Here is a 16,778-nt window from a genome sequence, read left to right as displayed (position 1 = left end):
AAAGTGTCCAATCAAGAGAAGGCCATTCACCCCATCGTGCTCGTTTGGTGTCCATTAATAACTAAGTGATCAAGGATCCTATCCAGTCTGTTTTTGAATGTTCACACATTGTCTCTTCAGCCACATCGCTGGGGAGTTTGTTCAGATTGTGACGCCTCTCTGTGTGAAGAAGTGTCTCCTGTTTTCTGTCTTGAATGCCTTGAAGCCCAATTTCCATTTGTGTCCCCGGGTGCGTGTGTCCCTGCTGATCTGGAAAAGCTCCTCTGGTTTGATGTGGTCGATTCCTTTCATGATTTTGAAGACTTGGATCAAGTCCCCACGTAGTCTCCTCTGTTCCAGTGTGAAAAGGTTCAGGTCCCTCAGTCTCTCAGTAGGACTTTCCCTTCAGACCTGGAATAAGTCTGGTTGCTCTCCTCTGAACTGCCTCTAGAGCAGCGATATCTTTCTTGAAGTGTGGAGCCCAGAACTGTACACAGTATCCAGATGAGCTCTAACTAGTGCATTGTACAGTCTGAACATCACTGCCCTTGTTCTCAATTCTACACTTTTGACAATATACCCTAACACTATGTTTGCCTTTTTTATTGCTTCCCCACATTGTTTGGATGGAGAAAGTGAGGAGTCCACATAGACTCCTAGGTCTTTCTCATGCGTTACTTCATCTAGTTCTATTCCTCCCATAGTGTAATTATAGTGGACATTTTTGTTACCTGCATGTATTACCTTGCACTTGTCCACATTGAATTTCATCTGCCAGGTGTCGGCCCACAACTGAATATAAGTCCCTTTGAATAACCTGTGCTGCTGAGATTGTGTCTGCTGAGCCATTTTCACTAGTTTGCTAACTATCCCAGAGTCCAGATCATTAATATAGATTAGAAAAAACACAGGCCCTAGTACTGATCCCTGTGGAACTCCACTAACAACCTCACTCCAGTTAGAGGCAACTCCTCTAATCGACACCCTCTGTTTCCTAGACATCAACCAGTTCATAATCCATCTACTTACATTACCCTGAATGCCTACAGCTTCCAATTTGAGGATCAGTCTTTGGTGTGGTGTGGAATCAAAAGCTTTTTGGAAATCTAAGTATATCATATCATATGACTTCACATGATCTACAGCTGCAGTTGCATGTTCACAAAACTCCAATAAATTAGTAAGACATGATCTGCCTCGTCTAAACCCATGTTGACTATCACAAAGAAAATGGTTTTCATTAAGATGCTCCTATATGTTCTGTCTAATCATTCTTTCAACACTACTGGCTCAGTTTTGTCCCCTTTCTTGTGGATTGGTATGACATTTGCTGTCTTCCAGTCAGTTGGCACATCCACTGTTCTAAGTGTCATTTGGAATATTTGAGTTAGCGGCCTATAAATAATTTGCCTAATTTCTTTAAGTACTGTTGGAAATATACCATCTGGCCCAGGTGATTTGTTTGTTTTTAAGTACACTCACCTAAAGGATTATTAGGAACACCTGTTCAATTTCTCATTAATGCAATTATCTAACCAACCAATCACATGGCAGTTGCTTCAATGCATTTAGGGGTGTGGTCCTGGTCAAGACAATCTCCTGAACTCCAAACTGAATGTCTGAATGGGAAAGAAAGGTGATTTAAGCAATTTTGAGCGTGGCATGGTTGTTGGTGCCAGACGGGCCGGTCTGAGTATTTCACAATCTGCTCAGTTACTGGGATTTTCACGCACAACCATTTCTAGGGTTGACAAAGAATGGTGTGAAAAGGGAAAAACATCCAGTATGCGGCAGTCCTGTGGGCGAAAATGCCTTGTTGATGCTAGAGGTCAGAGGAGAATGGGCCGACTGATTCAAGCCGATAGAAGAGCAACTTTGACTGAAATAACCACTCGTTACAACCGAGGTATGCAGCAAAGCATTTGTGAAGCCACAACACGTACAACCTTGAGGCGGATGGGCTACAACAGCAGAAGACCCCACCGGGTACCACTCATCTCCACTACAAATAGGAAAAAGAGGCTACAATTTGCACAAGCTCACCAAAATTGGACAGTTGAAGACTGGAAAAATGTTGCCTGGTCTGATGAGACATTCAGATGGTAGAGTCAGAATTTGGCGTAAACAGAATGAGAACATGGATCCATCATGCCTTGTTACCACTGTGCAGGCTGGTGGTGGTGGTGTAATGGTGTGGGGGATGTTTTCTTGGCACACTTTAGGCCCCTTAGTGCCAATTGGGCATCGTGTAAATGCCACGGCCTACCTGAGCATTGTTTCTGACCATGTCCATCCCTTTATGACCACCATGTACCCATCCTCTGATGGCTACTTCCAGCAGGATAATGCACCATGTCACAAAGGTCGAATCATTTCAAATTGGTTTCTTGAACATGACAATGAGTTCACTGTACTAAACTGGCCCCCACAGTCACCAGATCTCAACCCAATAGAGCATCTTTGGGATGTGGTGGAACGGGAGCTTCGTGCCCTGGATGTGCATCCCACAAATCTCCATCAACTGCAAGATGCTATCCTATCAATATGGGCCAACATTTCTAAAGAATGCTTTCAGCACCTTGTTGAATCAATGCCACGTAGAATTAAGGCAGTTCTGAAGGCGAAAGGGGGTCGAACACAGTATTAGTATGGTGTTCCTAATAATCCTTTAGGTGAGTGTATATCATAATAAATGCTAGTAATTTAAAAACTAATTCCCTACAATCTACATACAAGTTCAGAAATTATTTGAAACCTGAACCTTTATATTCAAATTAACTAATAATGATATTGTATTATATGCAACACAGGAGTTACCATTGGGAGTGAAAAAATTACTTACAGAGAGCATACTGAAAGAAAGGTTTTGCTTCATGATGTCTAATTCACACTAAATTACATAATGAATTTGGTCAGTTCAAAGTAGACAGGGAGCACATTAGGAAATAAGATGAACAGTTGTGTGTCCTTATTACTACTCACCTCAGCATCTGCCCCTGACATCTATACTGCTTGCCCGCCACAGGATCACCCTGCTGAATTAGGAAAACAACACCAACAAGGTTAGAAGAACCGTCACTCAAACCTCCTGGACCAATGGACCACGCCTCCCTGTAAATCCCGCCCTCACGGCAAAACCGCGCCAAAACTCGTAAGGATAAATAAAATAAACCGAAAGCGAAGATCCCAGCATCGCAACAAAGACAGGGACAGCAGCGAGGTTTGCTCTCGATTTAACATTGTTTTGCGTTTGCGATATCATTTTTTTGTTTACAATATATATTTGTTTAATGTGTTACTTATGGCGCTAATTTGAGCCCATAGTAATTTAGCTCTAAACGGCTCAGCAAGTTGTCGTGAACCGGGACTGGATGCGCGGTCATTTTTACCACCACAAAGCTAAAATATTGCAGGAGACAAAATCGCTTAACATTGGAGGGGACACGGCCCCCATCCCCGGTGTGAATTTCGCCCCTGTAACCGTGGATATCAACCATGTGTCAAACAATATCCTTAAAGTAGACGTGTTTTGGGTTGAAAATGGCCTTATAATGAGGCTTAATTAGGGATAGTACTAATACTTGAGAACTTGAGTTCTCGAACACTTCGAATCATGAGGATAGACTTTAGAAGCAACATACCAGCAACTACGGTGTCCCTGAAGTGCAAAATACAGCAGAAACAGAATCAGAAATGTTTATTGCATTAGGATAGTGACCAAACTTACCTATCCACCCAGACACCTGCACGTAATTGGGTTATGACACAGACTTAAAATACTCACACAATGTACAGTTATTCATGATCAGATAAAATAAAAATGTGTCCTGATTATGTCACAAGCAACTATAAGTATCTATATTTATTTATGCAATCCGTACATGCAAACATGAAAATATACTTATTTGAATATACAATGTGTGGTCTAATGCATTGCAATATATTATAGTTTGACAAACGTGCAAAATGCAACAACGGTAAAACGGATCACTAAGATAAGCGTTCTCTATGTATTTTTTATTTTTATTTTGGCATGGAAAGTCCTGCACACTATTCTAGCACTTGACACGCACCTCTTGCAATCCCATTTGCAGACACACAGCCACACATCTGCACCGCAGGCCTCCCGACACTAGAGGTCAGTGCAGGCTGCGCGCATTTTTAAAGCATCCCTGTGTTTGGGTCATGTGTGCGGCGGGGCTTCACAGGAAGAGCCTTGTTGGAAGTCCTGGAGACACAAGGAAGCAGATCTGCCTGCTTTATGACACTGACATCTACAAGGGGAGCCGAGGAGACACACACTGCACTTCCCTGCAGAGCAGCAGCGACACACACACAGCAGAGCCGGCGCACAACGCACTTTATTTGTGGGCTTCATGCAATGCACCTGCTGCTGTGCCAGTCTCACTGACCCGCACACTGTTGGCATTGCAGGACAAGCACCCACCGGCCGGATTGGTGTCCCTTATGTGTGGGATGATTGCAGCATTGTGTGTTGCTGGGCTGTGCCGGTCCTAGTGCGCGTAGATGCCGCTCCCCCAGTCCCGGACCGCCCTGCCCGGGGATCTGCCGTGTCCTCCAGCGCACAACAAGCCCCTGGGAATGGTAAGTGTGCCATTGTCAATATTGTGAGAGATACAGTGTTACATTGTGATTGACACTCTGTCCGGTGCAGAAAGGGTGGCTTGCACACGTTGAGGGGCTTATTGTTGGACCGGGTCGGTTTCGCTTTTGTTTTGCCGAAGCTGTCACGCAGATTTGATTTTATTCAGGAATCTGCTGTTTTTTTAAATATATATTTATCACGTCTGTTATTTACTTCTGCACCTCGCATGCACGTCTTTAGAGAGGTGTCAAAGTGCGAAATCGTTGCCTGCGTTGTATTTTTGCTGCTAAAAGTTAAGTAGAAACCAGTTTTTCATAAATGTGGCTGAATCCATAGTGAACACTGTAAATTGCTGTGATTAGCGTAAATGTATGTATGTATGTATGTATCTAATGTATATCAACACAATAATAACAATAACTTGTATTAATAGTTGACATTTTCGATTGTATTTGTATTCTTCTGTATACAGGAACACTTAGGCAATTCAGTTGTCTTATCCCTGTCATTAACAGCATTGATATGATGTCTACAGATGTACATGAACCTGTATGGACTGCTATGGAGAGCTTTGACAGAGTGGTTTAGTGAGACACGCATCGGGACTGATCAGTTCAGGGAAACTCACTGTCAGAGGGAGAGTTTTTAAACATTGCTGTGAAAACTGCATTGTTCTTGATCATCTCAGCTCTTTCAGTTTCACGAAACTGTAAGGAAGTGAATGTTATAGCTTCTGTTATTTCCACCCTCCATAGTCAAGTGATTTCCCTTGGCCTTCCCTGAGGGATGGGCCCAGCAGCAGTTAAGAGCTCTCCTCTAACTTTGAGGTTTTACAGTAAGCAGAACTGTAAAATTAAAATTTAGTAATCCACACGGAGGAAGACATGTGCCGGCCCATTGCGTGGCTTAGTGGTTCTCCAGTCTGTCAGTTCACATGGACTGAGTCATCTTTTTATTTTATTATTTTTTATTTTCTTACTATCTTAGTTAACACCCTCACCCAGGGTGACATGGTTTTCACAAGACGAAATTTCAAAACTTTAAAATTGGCATGAAAATACTATAATCTCAAAATACGTCATAGAGTATGGATACACCCTAGTGGAATTAGTTAACAAGTGCAGACAAAAGACAGATAAATCACAGGCATGTGCTAAAGGGTGGGGTTACAGTAAAATAATAGACGTGATCAGGAGCACTAGGCAGTGGAGTTACATGTACAGTGTGAACAACCGTGTCTTTCCAATCCCTGGAAAGTGGTACGGCTCGGGGCAGTCCTGACCCAAGTGAGAAGGCCGTTCCACCACGACGGGATGCGTGTGAAATCTCGTTCCCCCTCTTCCCAGGTCTCCGAGAGTGACGTGGAAACAGACCGCTGAATCCCTGCTTCTCCTTCCCCTTCCCGATCGAAACCCACCCCACTGTCCTCGCCCCCTTCTCCCCCCGACCTCATCATGTTGGAGGGGCTGGTGGCCTGGGTACTCAACACCTACTTGGGCAAATATGTCAGCAACCTCAACACCGACCAGCTCTCCATCGCACTGCTCAAAGGTACGGCTGCTCCATATCCGTGGCTTTATCTTCATGTGATTGCAATCCCATGAACGTCGTGTCTGTTTGTAATCGCAGTATTGTGAAATGTGTAGGGACAGGCGGAGTATTGTTCTCGGTGTGCGGTGATGTTCAAAGATGGTAGTGGTTGTCTTTTGCAACCTCCAGCAACAGGTAATCTATACTTCAGGTGTCAAAGGCTACATTGAAACCAACCCTTCAAGTGAATGAATGAATAATGAATAGAAAAATTAAGTAAACAACTGGAAAAACAAGTGTCAAATCAACAAAAACAAATACAAAAAATGAAATTAAACATCTGCGCAACATTCTATTATTGTTAAACAAGTTGTTTTCTTTGATGAGCTGAGAGAAGCGATTGTGAGATATGCAAGTCATACCAGAATTTATTTATTATTATCTCCAGGCATTTCCGAAACAGCTTGTTGTGTGTTGTTTCTGTGTGTGTGTCTGTGTTTGAGACCTTGCGAATGTGTGCTTGGCCACAGTAGGAATGTGTGTTATCTGCCACCACTCTAAATGTTGTGCTTCTGTCTCGTAGGCGCCGTGGAGCTGGAAAACCTCCCCCTGCGCAAGGACGCCCTGAGAGAGTTCGACTTGCCTTTCGAGGTCAAAGCGGGTAGGTCTGAATATGTGAGACCAGGAAATGCAGAACATCGAATGAGTGAATCCGAGCTGAGGGGGACGTGGGAAGAGTTGGGAAACAACATAATACTTACATGTACATGTCAATGTTTTTTTATGGATTTTTTTGTATTGTTTCTGCAGATCGTCAGTTTTATTGGATGAGTCTATGAAATTATCGAAATTGGAGAGATCAACTTTCATTTTATGGTCTCTCTTGTTCATTTTAACTGTGCTCCGAAGACTAATGCTTTCCACATTGTGTCGAAAGGCCTTTTAAAAATATTGTTTTTAGTCATGCATTCCCTAGGAGTTGCAAAATATGATTCCCCATTATTGAAAAGATTTTAAGTTTTATAAGCCTCCAGGGATGTTCAGTGAACTCGGCCCCGAGCCGGAGAAAAACCTCTTGCTCTCTTTAAACTGCACACAAAGGACTGCCTCATTAGTCACACATTTTTAAACCAGTGAAATGTAGCCACAAAAAACAACAACAACAAAAGTCAGAACAGAGGCAAACTACATAGCAGATTCCTTTCTGACGAAGATGAAGTTATGCAATATTAAGGAGCATGTGGCATTGTAAACACGGAGGGAGGAAGAGAGCTGCAGGCATAAATAACAAAAATGATTGTGCTGTTAAAACTTACATTTGAGGGCTGAGGCAGATCAAGACTCGACTGTGCGTTGACACAAATAATTGTCCCTTTTGAGACTCCTCGCTTATTTGATCATTCTCCTCGATCTCCTCTAGGCTTCATCGGCAAGATCACCGTGCAGATCCCCTTCTACCGTCCCCACAGCGACCCCTGGGTCATCTGCATCTCCCAGCTGCATCTGATCATTGGCCCGGCCCGCCTGCAGGACTTCGACGAGGAGAAGGAGAGGGAGGCGGAGCGGGAGCGCAAAAGGCAGCTGCTTCTGGCGCTGGAGGAGAAGTGGAAGGTGAGGAGAGAGTGAAGGACCAAGACACAGGGAGGAGGACAAGTGATACATGGCTAGATTAAATTACCCCCCTTGGCACAGCTGCTGCATTCATTTATTTACTTCACATCTAAATACGAGACCTTGTTCTTTCACATATTTGATGCCATCCATCGATTTGGTTGCATAGGGACCTATAAAACTAGAGAGGTTATGTTCACCACACATTTTACATGAGAGGTCCCCTCAAGCTTCCTTTCGCTCCATAGTGGTGCAGTGTTGCAACTGACTGTTTGAAGACAGGAAATATAGATCAGAATACAAGTGCAGCAATACTGGCGGTATTGTTGGTTGAAGTAGTGTCAAGGTAGAGAGCAAAGTTATCAATGACTACATTTACATGCAGCCTAATATTCTGTTAATAATCTGAATAATGTCCATTCTGAATAAAACTCCATATAAACACCTCAGTCAGAATAGAATAACCCGAACGGAGCCATTCTGAATAAAGAACCTGGTGTATTTATAAGGGGAGAATATTAGCCCTGTAAATGCTTGTTCGGATTACATTAGCTGACTCATTTGAAGACATGGCGGTGGCAGTGAACAGACAGAACTGGCCTAATGAAGAGACGATGTATTTAATAGAAATATTAAACGACATTTTCAAGCGGCTTGATTGGGTAAAAAGTTAATAACAGCGACCTTTTCCAAATACCTCTGCTTCATGTTGTCGCCGTCTGAATATTAGGAGTTTGCAATTGCTGCGTCTGTCTTAATCGCAAGGATGTGACTAAAGCCAGCAAGATGCACAGAATGCGAAGTAACATGTCTCTAATGCGAGGAAAGGCAAACTGCGTGGCAAACGGGAACCCACAATAAACCTCATGGATGTGCGATTATGTAAACATTCGGTTCGGAATTAATTGATTCCGCGTGAACAAATATTCTGGATGTAAACATAGTCAATGTGAATTGTGGAGAGAAGCTCTGATCCTCTCTTGTAAAGTCCTTTTCTTTTTGTTATTTCCAGAGTGAATCCCAGCAAAAAGGAGAGTCCTACTGGTACTCAGTCACTGCTTCTGTGCTCACCAGGATCGTGGAGAACATTGAGGTGAGTTGGCCAGTTCACTGGGGCTTCAAAAGTGAAAATGTCGACAGAAGCTGAAGCTAAACAAAAGTCATGATCAACTACACTTAACACTTGACAACCACTTCTTTTGTCATGAATTAGAAAGGCAGGATAATTTTGAAAGTCAAATGAACCACGATTATTGTCCACACAATCCTTGATCGGGTTGAATTTATTTGTTTTGTAAACAGTCGTTGGTCAGTTTCTGCTGCAGAGCCATGTGTTAAATTGGGAAGACTACCTTCACTTAGTTTAAACTTAATACAGCGACTACATTGAGGGCATGTACGGTTTGTTCTTTTTATAGCTGAAGATACAGGATGTTCACCTGCGATTCGAGGACGAGTCCTCCAACACAGGGAAGCCCTTTTCCTTCGGCGTCTGCATCAAGAATGTGTCAGCACAAAACGCTTCCAGTGAACTGGTAAACTCCTGCGCCCTGCAGACATTTTTCCTAGCAAATGCATCTGTAAAATTCAGTTCCCGGCCAATACCTGTCTTGCTGCACAGTTCACAAACGTCTTTTGTGAAAGACCAGGGTCTTGGAGATGATTGCCTTAATTGGAGTGTATTTTAAAGCTCTGGGAATCGCCCTATATAGCATTTTTTTTTAATCCAGGAGATTTATGCAGGCCATTGATGTTGACCTACAAGCCTGAACCATGCCTTAATTACAACGGTAAATCAATGAATGGGTATTTCCCCTTGCTGCTCATTGTACCATTTATCAAACGCGTATTGAGAAAATGGCTCCGGACCAGCTAGAGGATAAGATCACACAAAGATTCCTCCTTGCTGTAAACTTTAAACATTGCAAGGCTTTGCAAATCAAGATACGGGAAAACAAAATCCTGTCCCTCCCTCTGCTCAGGCCCAGAAGCTCTGGCGACAGAAGCAGCTGGAGATCGAGGAGTTCAGCGTGTATTGGGACACAGAGTGCAGCATGCTGGGGGATCTGCCTGCCGGAGAGATTCAGGTAAAACACGGCGCCCCAGCTATCATGAACCAACATGTTCATTTGTATAATATTGTGTGACATGTAACTTTAGTTATTGTTTCTAAGTATTTATTCTACCTCTCGCACTTCAGGAGGCCATGGCGAAGTGCATGCAGAGCCGGGAGCACCAGTACATCTTCGAGCCTGTGTGCGCCTCGGTCCAGCTCCGGAGAAACGCCTCCAAGGAGCCGCTGCGCTCCCGCCAGACCGCACGGATCGAAGGACACGTCCAGCTGCAGCCACTGTCTCTCCGGCTCTCACAGGTGCGCCTCTCTCCAGAACGAGAACCTCCAACTTGAGACGTGCATGTGGGCGGGGGTTGCCATTTGTTGCCCTGTTGATATAATACCCTTTATGTTGTCTCTGCTTAGATGAGTCCCGAATATTGTTAGCTGTGTAATTAGATCAATGGCAGGCCGAGTAGGAGTAGGAGAATCGTTTTTGAGCAAGACCTATCCTTCCCTTTCCAGGTCCAATACCAGCAGATCATGGCGTTTCTGAAAGAGCTCGATCGGAGGGAGAGGGAGGCGCTGTTTCGCAAATGGAAGCCAAAAGTCCCCGTGTCAGGAAAGTGAGTCCACCTTTTCCCTTCAAAACAATGGGATTTGACACGATGTGTCCTTAAAATGTTGACAAAAATATGTATGTTTTCTTTTACCATAGCAAAGATTAGTGTAAATGAGCCTATTGTGTAGATGTGTCTATTTTCACGCCCATGTTTTGTTTCGTGACTGAAAAATACAACAGCGGTTCTGTTGCTTTCCTTCTGAATTAGTTCCAAAGTAATGCAGTGGAAAGTCTCTAATAAACACTTTCTTACACATTGATTAATGAGTTTGAAGCTGTTGAAAAGGGATGCAGTAATTAGCAGAGTAATTAGAGGCAATGACAGCCTCATTTGAAAATGATTACTAATAAATAAATATTTTAGAAAATGTGCTTTAGACTCCAGTCACGATGTGCTGGGAAAGATCATTAAAAGCGGACTCTCTCTCCACAGCTGCCGGGAATGGTGGATGTTTGCCATCAACGCCAACCTGTTCGAGATCCGGGAGCAGAGGCGCTGCCGAAACTGGGACTTTGCCCTGCGGCGAGCACGGGACGCCCAGTGCTACACCACCTTATACTGCCAGAGACTGAAGGGCGTCGCTCTGAGCCCCACAGAGGAGGTAAGAACCCAGAGCTCGGCCCCGCTGAAGAAGAGAAAGCTGGAGGAGAGTCAAGCATGTTTGCTATTGTATCTCCAATTAAAAGCGAATTAGAATCGGCCTAGCCAGTGTTGGTCTGTCCCGAGATCTCGCATTTGGTGGTGGGTAAACTCTGGTGCCATGTGAGGGTGCAGTATGGTTCACATCTGTATCTGTGCTCTGATCTGTTTGTGTAGGAGGAGTTTGACCGGGTGGAGGACGAGCAGAGCTTGGAAGAGCTGAAGAGCCTGCGAGAGATCGTGCACGAGCGATTCCGCAAGCAGGAGGAGATCGCTGAGGCAAGCGGAGATGCTCTACCTAGGGCAGGGGTGTCAGACTCTGGTCCTGGAGGGCCACTGCAGTGTCTTCTGGGTTTCGTTCCAGCCTAGCTCTTGGCTCCTTAATTGGTCTAATTAAACAATTAACTGGTTTAATTGCATTTGAATTCAGTGTTTTGAATAATCAACAGATTGTAAGATATCAGCTATAAAAATCAAATATGAAAGTTTTAGTTGATTCAATAACAACATTAATTGGGAGCTCCTGTTGGAACAGAAACCAGCAGACACTGTTACCCCCCCATGAGTGGAGTCTGGCATAATCCAGCAGATTTATTTTTTCTGTATCAACAGCTCGAGAGGAAACCACCTTTGACTGGTTTTGTTTCTCCCTTTGAATCAGAGCATCCGAGAGTCGATCGCCGAGACCTCCAGTAGGTCTCCCTCGGGGTCCCTGCCCAAGAGCGGCAGCACGGGAATGATCCAGTACCTGCAGTCCTGGTTCCCGGGATGGGGGGGCTGGTATGGAGAGTCCCAGTGTCCCGAGACAGGCATGGAGGGTCAAGGAGTGGCCGCAGAGGAACTGTTGCCTGGCCAAGAGACGTGGGACATTCTGGGTAAGTGCTTTTATTTGGGACAAACCTTGCAGGAAACCATGCATTTTGCCTATATAGAAAACATTTTTCTCTGGTCTGTTGTGTTCTCCCTCTAAGCAGCATGGTTCTAATGGCTCTTGTTTATTTCCAGCAGATACAGAGGACCTCTTTGACCCCCTGGAAGACTCCCAGACTCTGAACACCTTCACTCGGAGAGACCATCTCTTCGCTAGGCTGGACTTCCTGCTGGAAAAGGGTGTGGTCACCCTGCTACACCAGGACACCAAGAGCCAACTGCCCCAGGAAACTGGTGTCATCGAGCTAGAGTTCTCAGGTACCGGGCGGAAACTGGAGCTAAACCTCAGACATGTACTTTTGAGCTTTCTTTACCCTCGTGATCTTGCCCCAGGCCCTTGCCTCACCTAAAGAAAAACTACCGAAACCGGAATAACTTTCCCGTCATTTGTAAAACCATACATGTGCTTGAATAGCCTTACACTTGAATATCGTATCATATCAGAGATATTTTCTGGTCGCCTAAGGTAGCCATTTTGGCCCAGTTTGAGATACGGGACCTCAAGAAAAGGGGATTCTTATGGGTTTTTAATTTAAACTGTCAAAAAAAACTGTTTCTGAACATACACATGTAAATAGCATACACCCTTATATTACAACTTAAGAGACACCTTGTTGTCTTTTCAGGGGTGAAGATCGGAGTGGAGTCCCTTCCTCGCACCGAGTCTTCCCTTTTCTCTGTGCAGCTGGGGGGGCTCTTTCTGAGGGACCTCACCACCCAAGACACCATCTTCCCCGTGCTGGTGTCCCCCAAACAGGTGAGAGCAGTGAACGCCAAGAAGAGGTGAAGCCAGGCTCGCTTTTCTTAATTTGATTTCCTCAGACCTCCATGATGAATTTCATTAATCGTTTTTAATGCTATAAAACCACATTTTTGCAGTGGCATGATTGTGCCACCAACTCAGCATTATAAAACCATTGTTATTCAGAAAATTAATAGGTTACTCTCTTTTTGAGTTCGTGTGGAAATATTGCTGTTGTATTGTGTTTTTTCTTTTTTGTTTTCTTCTCAGTGCAAGGTTGCCGGGGCCTTTAATCAACCTTTTGGACAAGCTGGTGCATCAGATGTACCCAGTGCAGGTATGAATGTGATATTGTGGATTGATAGTTTTTTGTAATGTGAAGAATGTAACCATTTGATTTTCATTTCTTTACATTGTATATGGCTTTCTGCCTTGCCAAGCAAATGTATATTAAGTGTTATCTTGAATTGTGGAAGCACACATACTGTTTACTTCCTTGTGTGGTGGTTTACTGTGTAGATTCATTTCTGACATTTTTTTCCCTGTAGATTTTGTACATAAAAACAGTAGTCCTTAATACAGCTACACGTGAGCTTCTCAAAACTTTCCTTCTGCTGTGAACTTATGGTGCTGCTCTTGATGCTTTTACTGCCTCAGGCCCTACTGAAGAGAGCATGGCGCCCCCTGTCTTTGAGATGATCTACGAGCGCAACCCTGCAAGGAGCAACTTCGAGAGGCGTCTGGAGGTCAGCACCAGTCCTCTCAACATCATCTACAACCCTCAGGCAATCAAGAAGGTGGTGGACTTCTTCTACAAGGGCCGAGTCCACACATCAGGTAGAAACAACATGTTTTAAGGTTGGAACACAGTTTTAATTCTTGTATTCCTATAGAACTTGGATTGGAACACATTTTTATATCGAAGCTTTATTCAACCTATCAATTCCTTTTTTTTTTATTTGCTTGCTGTCTACAGTCACCCCAGTCTGGCTAATAGATTTAGATAGATAATGACCGAGAGGGGTTGAAGGCTCTGTGGTTGATGCAGCCTTGGTATGTGAACTTATTTATAACTCTGCTGATAAGCAGGTGGTCAATACTGCCTGCATGACGCTGTTTGTATCTCTCTCCAGGGTTTGGATACCAGTCAGAACTGGAGCTAAGGGTCGCTGAGGCAGCCAGGAGGCAATACAACAAGCTGAAGATTCAGACCAAAGCTGAGATACGACAGACGATTGATCAGCTCCTAGTGGGAGAGTTTATTGTAAGGCTTTTTCCTTCATACATGTATATATATTAATGGTTTTGTCTATGGCAAAGTCTCTGTCTCTCCAAAGTCTCTGTCCGATTCATTTGTCAGTCAGGCTGATGCCTTCAAGTATGTTGAAGGCATCATTCCACAACTCAACCCAATTTCAGTTAATGTATCTGGGACCTAATACCTGACTCGGTTACCCCTCAGCACAGCACCACCACTAACTGTTGATTAATGTCTGCGTTTCTTCAATGGCAGGAGAATAGCAAGCGCTGGACAATGAAGCTAGATATCTGTGCTCCTCAAGTGATTTTCCCAGATGATTTCCAGTCAGAAGACCCAATGTTAGTGGTTGTAGACCTGGGACGGATTCTCCTCACCAACTCCAAAGGTACGTTTTGTTCACACATTTGAAGTGTGATGGATGGTGGAGCATTTGAAAACTGTATCCTTTACAGTAATACTAAAGCTAACTTTCTCATTCTTCCATGTAGAAGGCCCCAAAAGTCAAGTCAAGTCCAGGAATACCACAGTGGAAGGGGAGGAGCTCAGTGACGATGAGTACCAGACCCCTTTAGCCACTCCCCCAGGATCCCCTCCCCCTGAACTTGACAACGAGATGGAAGTCAAAAGCCAAGGAAAGTGTCTGGATCTGTCCAGTCTGGCGCTGAGTGAGGGCATCCCATGCAGTCTCTACGAGAAGTACTCGTTGTCCTTTTTAGACCTGCAGATTATGGTGGGACGTTACAAGGACAACTGGAAGCACCTGCAGGAGAGTGAGGTGGGGCCCACACATGTGGTGGAAAAATTCAACGTCCTGCTACAGCTGGAACAGCGCCTTCGTTACACTTCAGACCCTCAGCTTCCTGGAGCCGTGCTATCGGGAACTCTCCCCGATCTCAAAGTCCACATCAACTTGGAGAAGATGGCGGCATTACGGAGTTGTCTGGCTCGTTTGGACAGCCCTGGAGCCCAGGAAATGGATACAGCGAAGAGGCCAGAGGGCAGTAAGTCTTCTGACCCTCTAACATTGCGTCACGAAAAAATCTTTCAGAAGGATGACAGCCAGTGGAAATTGCAGGGTTCTGCCAAGAACCTGACTCAGAGTGTGATGACTCTGGAGCAGCACACCAGAGAAGTTCTGGTGGAATCCAGACTCCTCCTTGCTGAGTTCAATATAAACTACATGCAGTTGGGCGTTGAGAGTGGTGGCCGCTACATCTCGGTTCTGAAAGTGTTTGGAACCAATGCTCATTTTGTGAAGCGGCCCTATGACGCTGAAGTATCCCTTACTGTCCATGGTCTGCTTTTGGTGGACACCATCCAAACATACGGCTCTGACTTTGATCTCTTGGTGGCTTCTCACAAGCATCTCAGCTTTGATGTGCCTACTGGCAGTCTCCGTGAGAGCCAGCCACAGTCCCCGGTCACCCCTGACCCCAAACTGCCCGATTCATCTCCGTTTTATGGGGGTTTAACATCAGGTGTCTCCTTTGATAAGATCTCTCCCATCTCCTCTGTCTTCAAGGACCAGGAAGCCCTCATCAAATTGGAATATCAGTTTGTCAGCTCTGACTGCCCGTCGATGAACCTGGACAGTTCCCTTCAAGTGACGTCCATGCAAGTCAACAATCTCGACATCATCCTCAATCCAGAGACAATGGTGGAGCTTCTGAAGTTTCTCCAAAAGTCCTTTCCCAAGGAGGAAACCAGCTGGAGTTCCTCTGTCCAGCAGCAGTCTCTTCAGTCTGACTTTGAGGGCACATCTCCAGATGAGACTTTCCAGTCGACTTACGACCAGAACACAGAGGTGACGGTGGAGATTCACAGGTTGAATGTCCTGCTCTTGCGCACTGTGACCACTGGCACAGTTCTGAGTGGAGAGAAGAAAGGGATGAAGATTGCTACAGCCAGCGTGAACGGCACTAAGGTCAATGTGTCCATGGGAAGCCGACTAGATGTCAATGGGTCACTCGGAAGCCTGCAGCTGGTCGACTTGACTCAGGAAGGTGGAAGAAACCAATTTGTGGTTAGTATTGGAAATGTGGAAAAATGTCCCAATGCTGCAGGGATGGATTTCTTGAAGAGTGCTGGAGGGATGCCCTCGGAAGCCTTAAGTTTCCATCTCCTGGAGAGAACCCAGGAAGAGTGGTCTCTCAAGCTCCAGATGGCTTCCTTGCACTACAACCACTCGGCGAAGTTCCTTAAAGAGCTCAGCCTCTCGGCCAACGAAGTTGAGGATAATTTCCGCTCCATGCTGAAGAGTGCGGCCACCAAAGTATCCACTGTCCTCGTCTCCAAGACGGCGGAATACAGCGAGATGGTCTCCCTTTTCGAGACCCCATCCAAGAAGGCCAAGGGGGGCATTCCCTTTGAAGACGAGGATGATCTTGAGGAGCCAGGAAAGGAACCCAGCTTAGATGCCATCAAGGCCAAACTCATCCTTAATGTCAGTATCGATTCCCCCGTTGTTTCCATCCCCCGCAAGCCAGGTCACCATGAGCTCTTAGTGGGGCACCTGGGTAGCATCACCATCCAGAACTCTGTGGCCGAGCAGGACAGCTCGGAGCGGCAGAGGTTACAGGTGGAGGTGAAAGACATCAGGCTTTACTCCCTCAACACTACCCACCTGGTGTCCCGTAAAGCCCCCTGTGGGGATGGTAGCCCCTCTTCCAGTTGCTCCCCCTCCCACAACGGCAGCGTTAATCTGGAGGAGCCACAGTTCACTCGGGACGACTTCTTTGAGTACCTGAATCGTGGAAAAGGTGAGCTGTACATAAGTCATGGACTAGTCGGAGAAATAAATAAGA

The 16,778-nt window shown here is 45.1% G+C and overlaps 1 protein-coding gene across 4 annotated transcripts in view; it reads left to right on the top strand.

Moving 5' to 3' along the window:
- The first annotated feature begins 4,170 nt into the window (after positions 1-4,170).
- vps13d (vacuolar protein sorting 13 homolog D) overlaps positions 4,171-16,778 on the top strand; it is a 58,652-nt gene continuing 46,044 nt past the window's right edge. For 2 of the 4 annotated variants that reach the window (XM_066691241.1, XM_066691239.1), the window contains exons 1-19: positions 4,171-4,584; positions 5,932-6,136; positions 6,699-6,776; positions 7,536-7,726; positions 8,739-8,819; positions 9,145-9,261; positions 9,709-9,813; positions 9,927-10,097; positions 10,305-10,405; positions 10,835-11,003; positions 11,219-11,320; positions 11,703-11,916; positions 12,050-12,229; positions 12,598-12,728; positions 12,984-13,050; positions 13,371-13,550; positions 13,847-13,977; positions 14,227-14,359; positions 14,463-16,733. In XM_066691241.1, the coding sequence (XP_066547338.1) occupies positions 6,040-6,136; positions 6,699-6,776; positions 7,536-7,726; positions 8,739-8,819; positions 9,145-9,261; positions 9,709-9,813; positions 9,927-10,097; positions 10,305-10,405; positions 10,835-11,003; positions 11,219-11,320; positions 11,703-11,916; positions 12,050-12,229; positions 12,598-12,728; positions 12,984-13,050; positions 13,371-13,550; positions 13,847-13,977; positions 14,227-14,359; positions 14,463-16,733 (4,519 nt within the window). In that variant the 5' untranslated portion in view covers positions 4,171-4,584; positions 5,932-6,039. Of the gene's footprint in view, positions 4,585-5,931; positions 6,137-6,698; positions 6,777-7,535; positions 7,727-8,738; positions 8,820-9,144; positions 9,262-9,708; positions 9,814-9,926; positions 10,098-10,304; positions 10,406-10,834; positions 11,004-11,218; positions 11,321-11,702; positions 11,917-12,046; positions 12,230-12,597; positions 12,729-12,983; positions 13,051-13,370; positions 13,551-13,846; positions 13,978-14,226; positions 14,360-14,462; positions 16,734-16,778 lie in introns of all 4 variants that reach the window. The other 2 variants (XM_066691240.1, XM_066691238.1) reach the window with 1 other exon arrangement.

This window comes from Amia ocellicauda, chromosome 18, assembly GCF_036373705.1.
Source record: "Amia ocellicauda isolate fAmiCal2 chromosome 18, fAmiCal2.hap1, whole genome shotgun sequence".
Lineage (NCBI taxonomy): Eukaryota > Metazoa > Chordata > Actinopteri > Amiiformes > Amiidae > Amia > Amia ocellicauda.
This window is presented reverse-complemented; position numbering and strand designations above follow the sequence as displayed.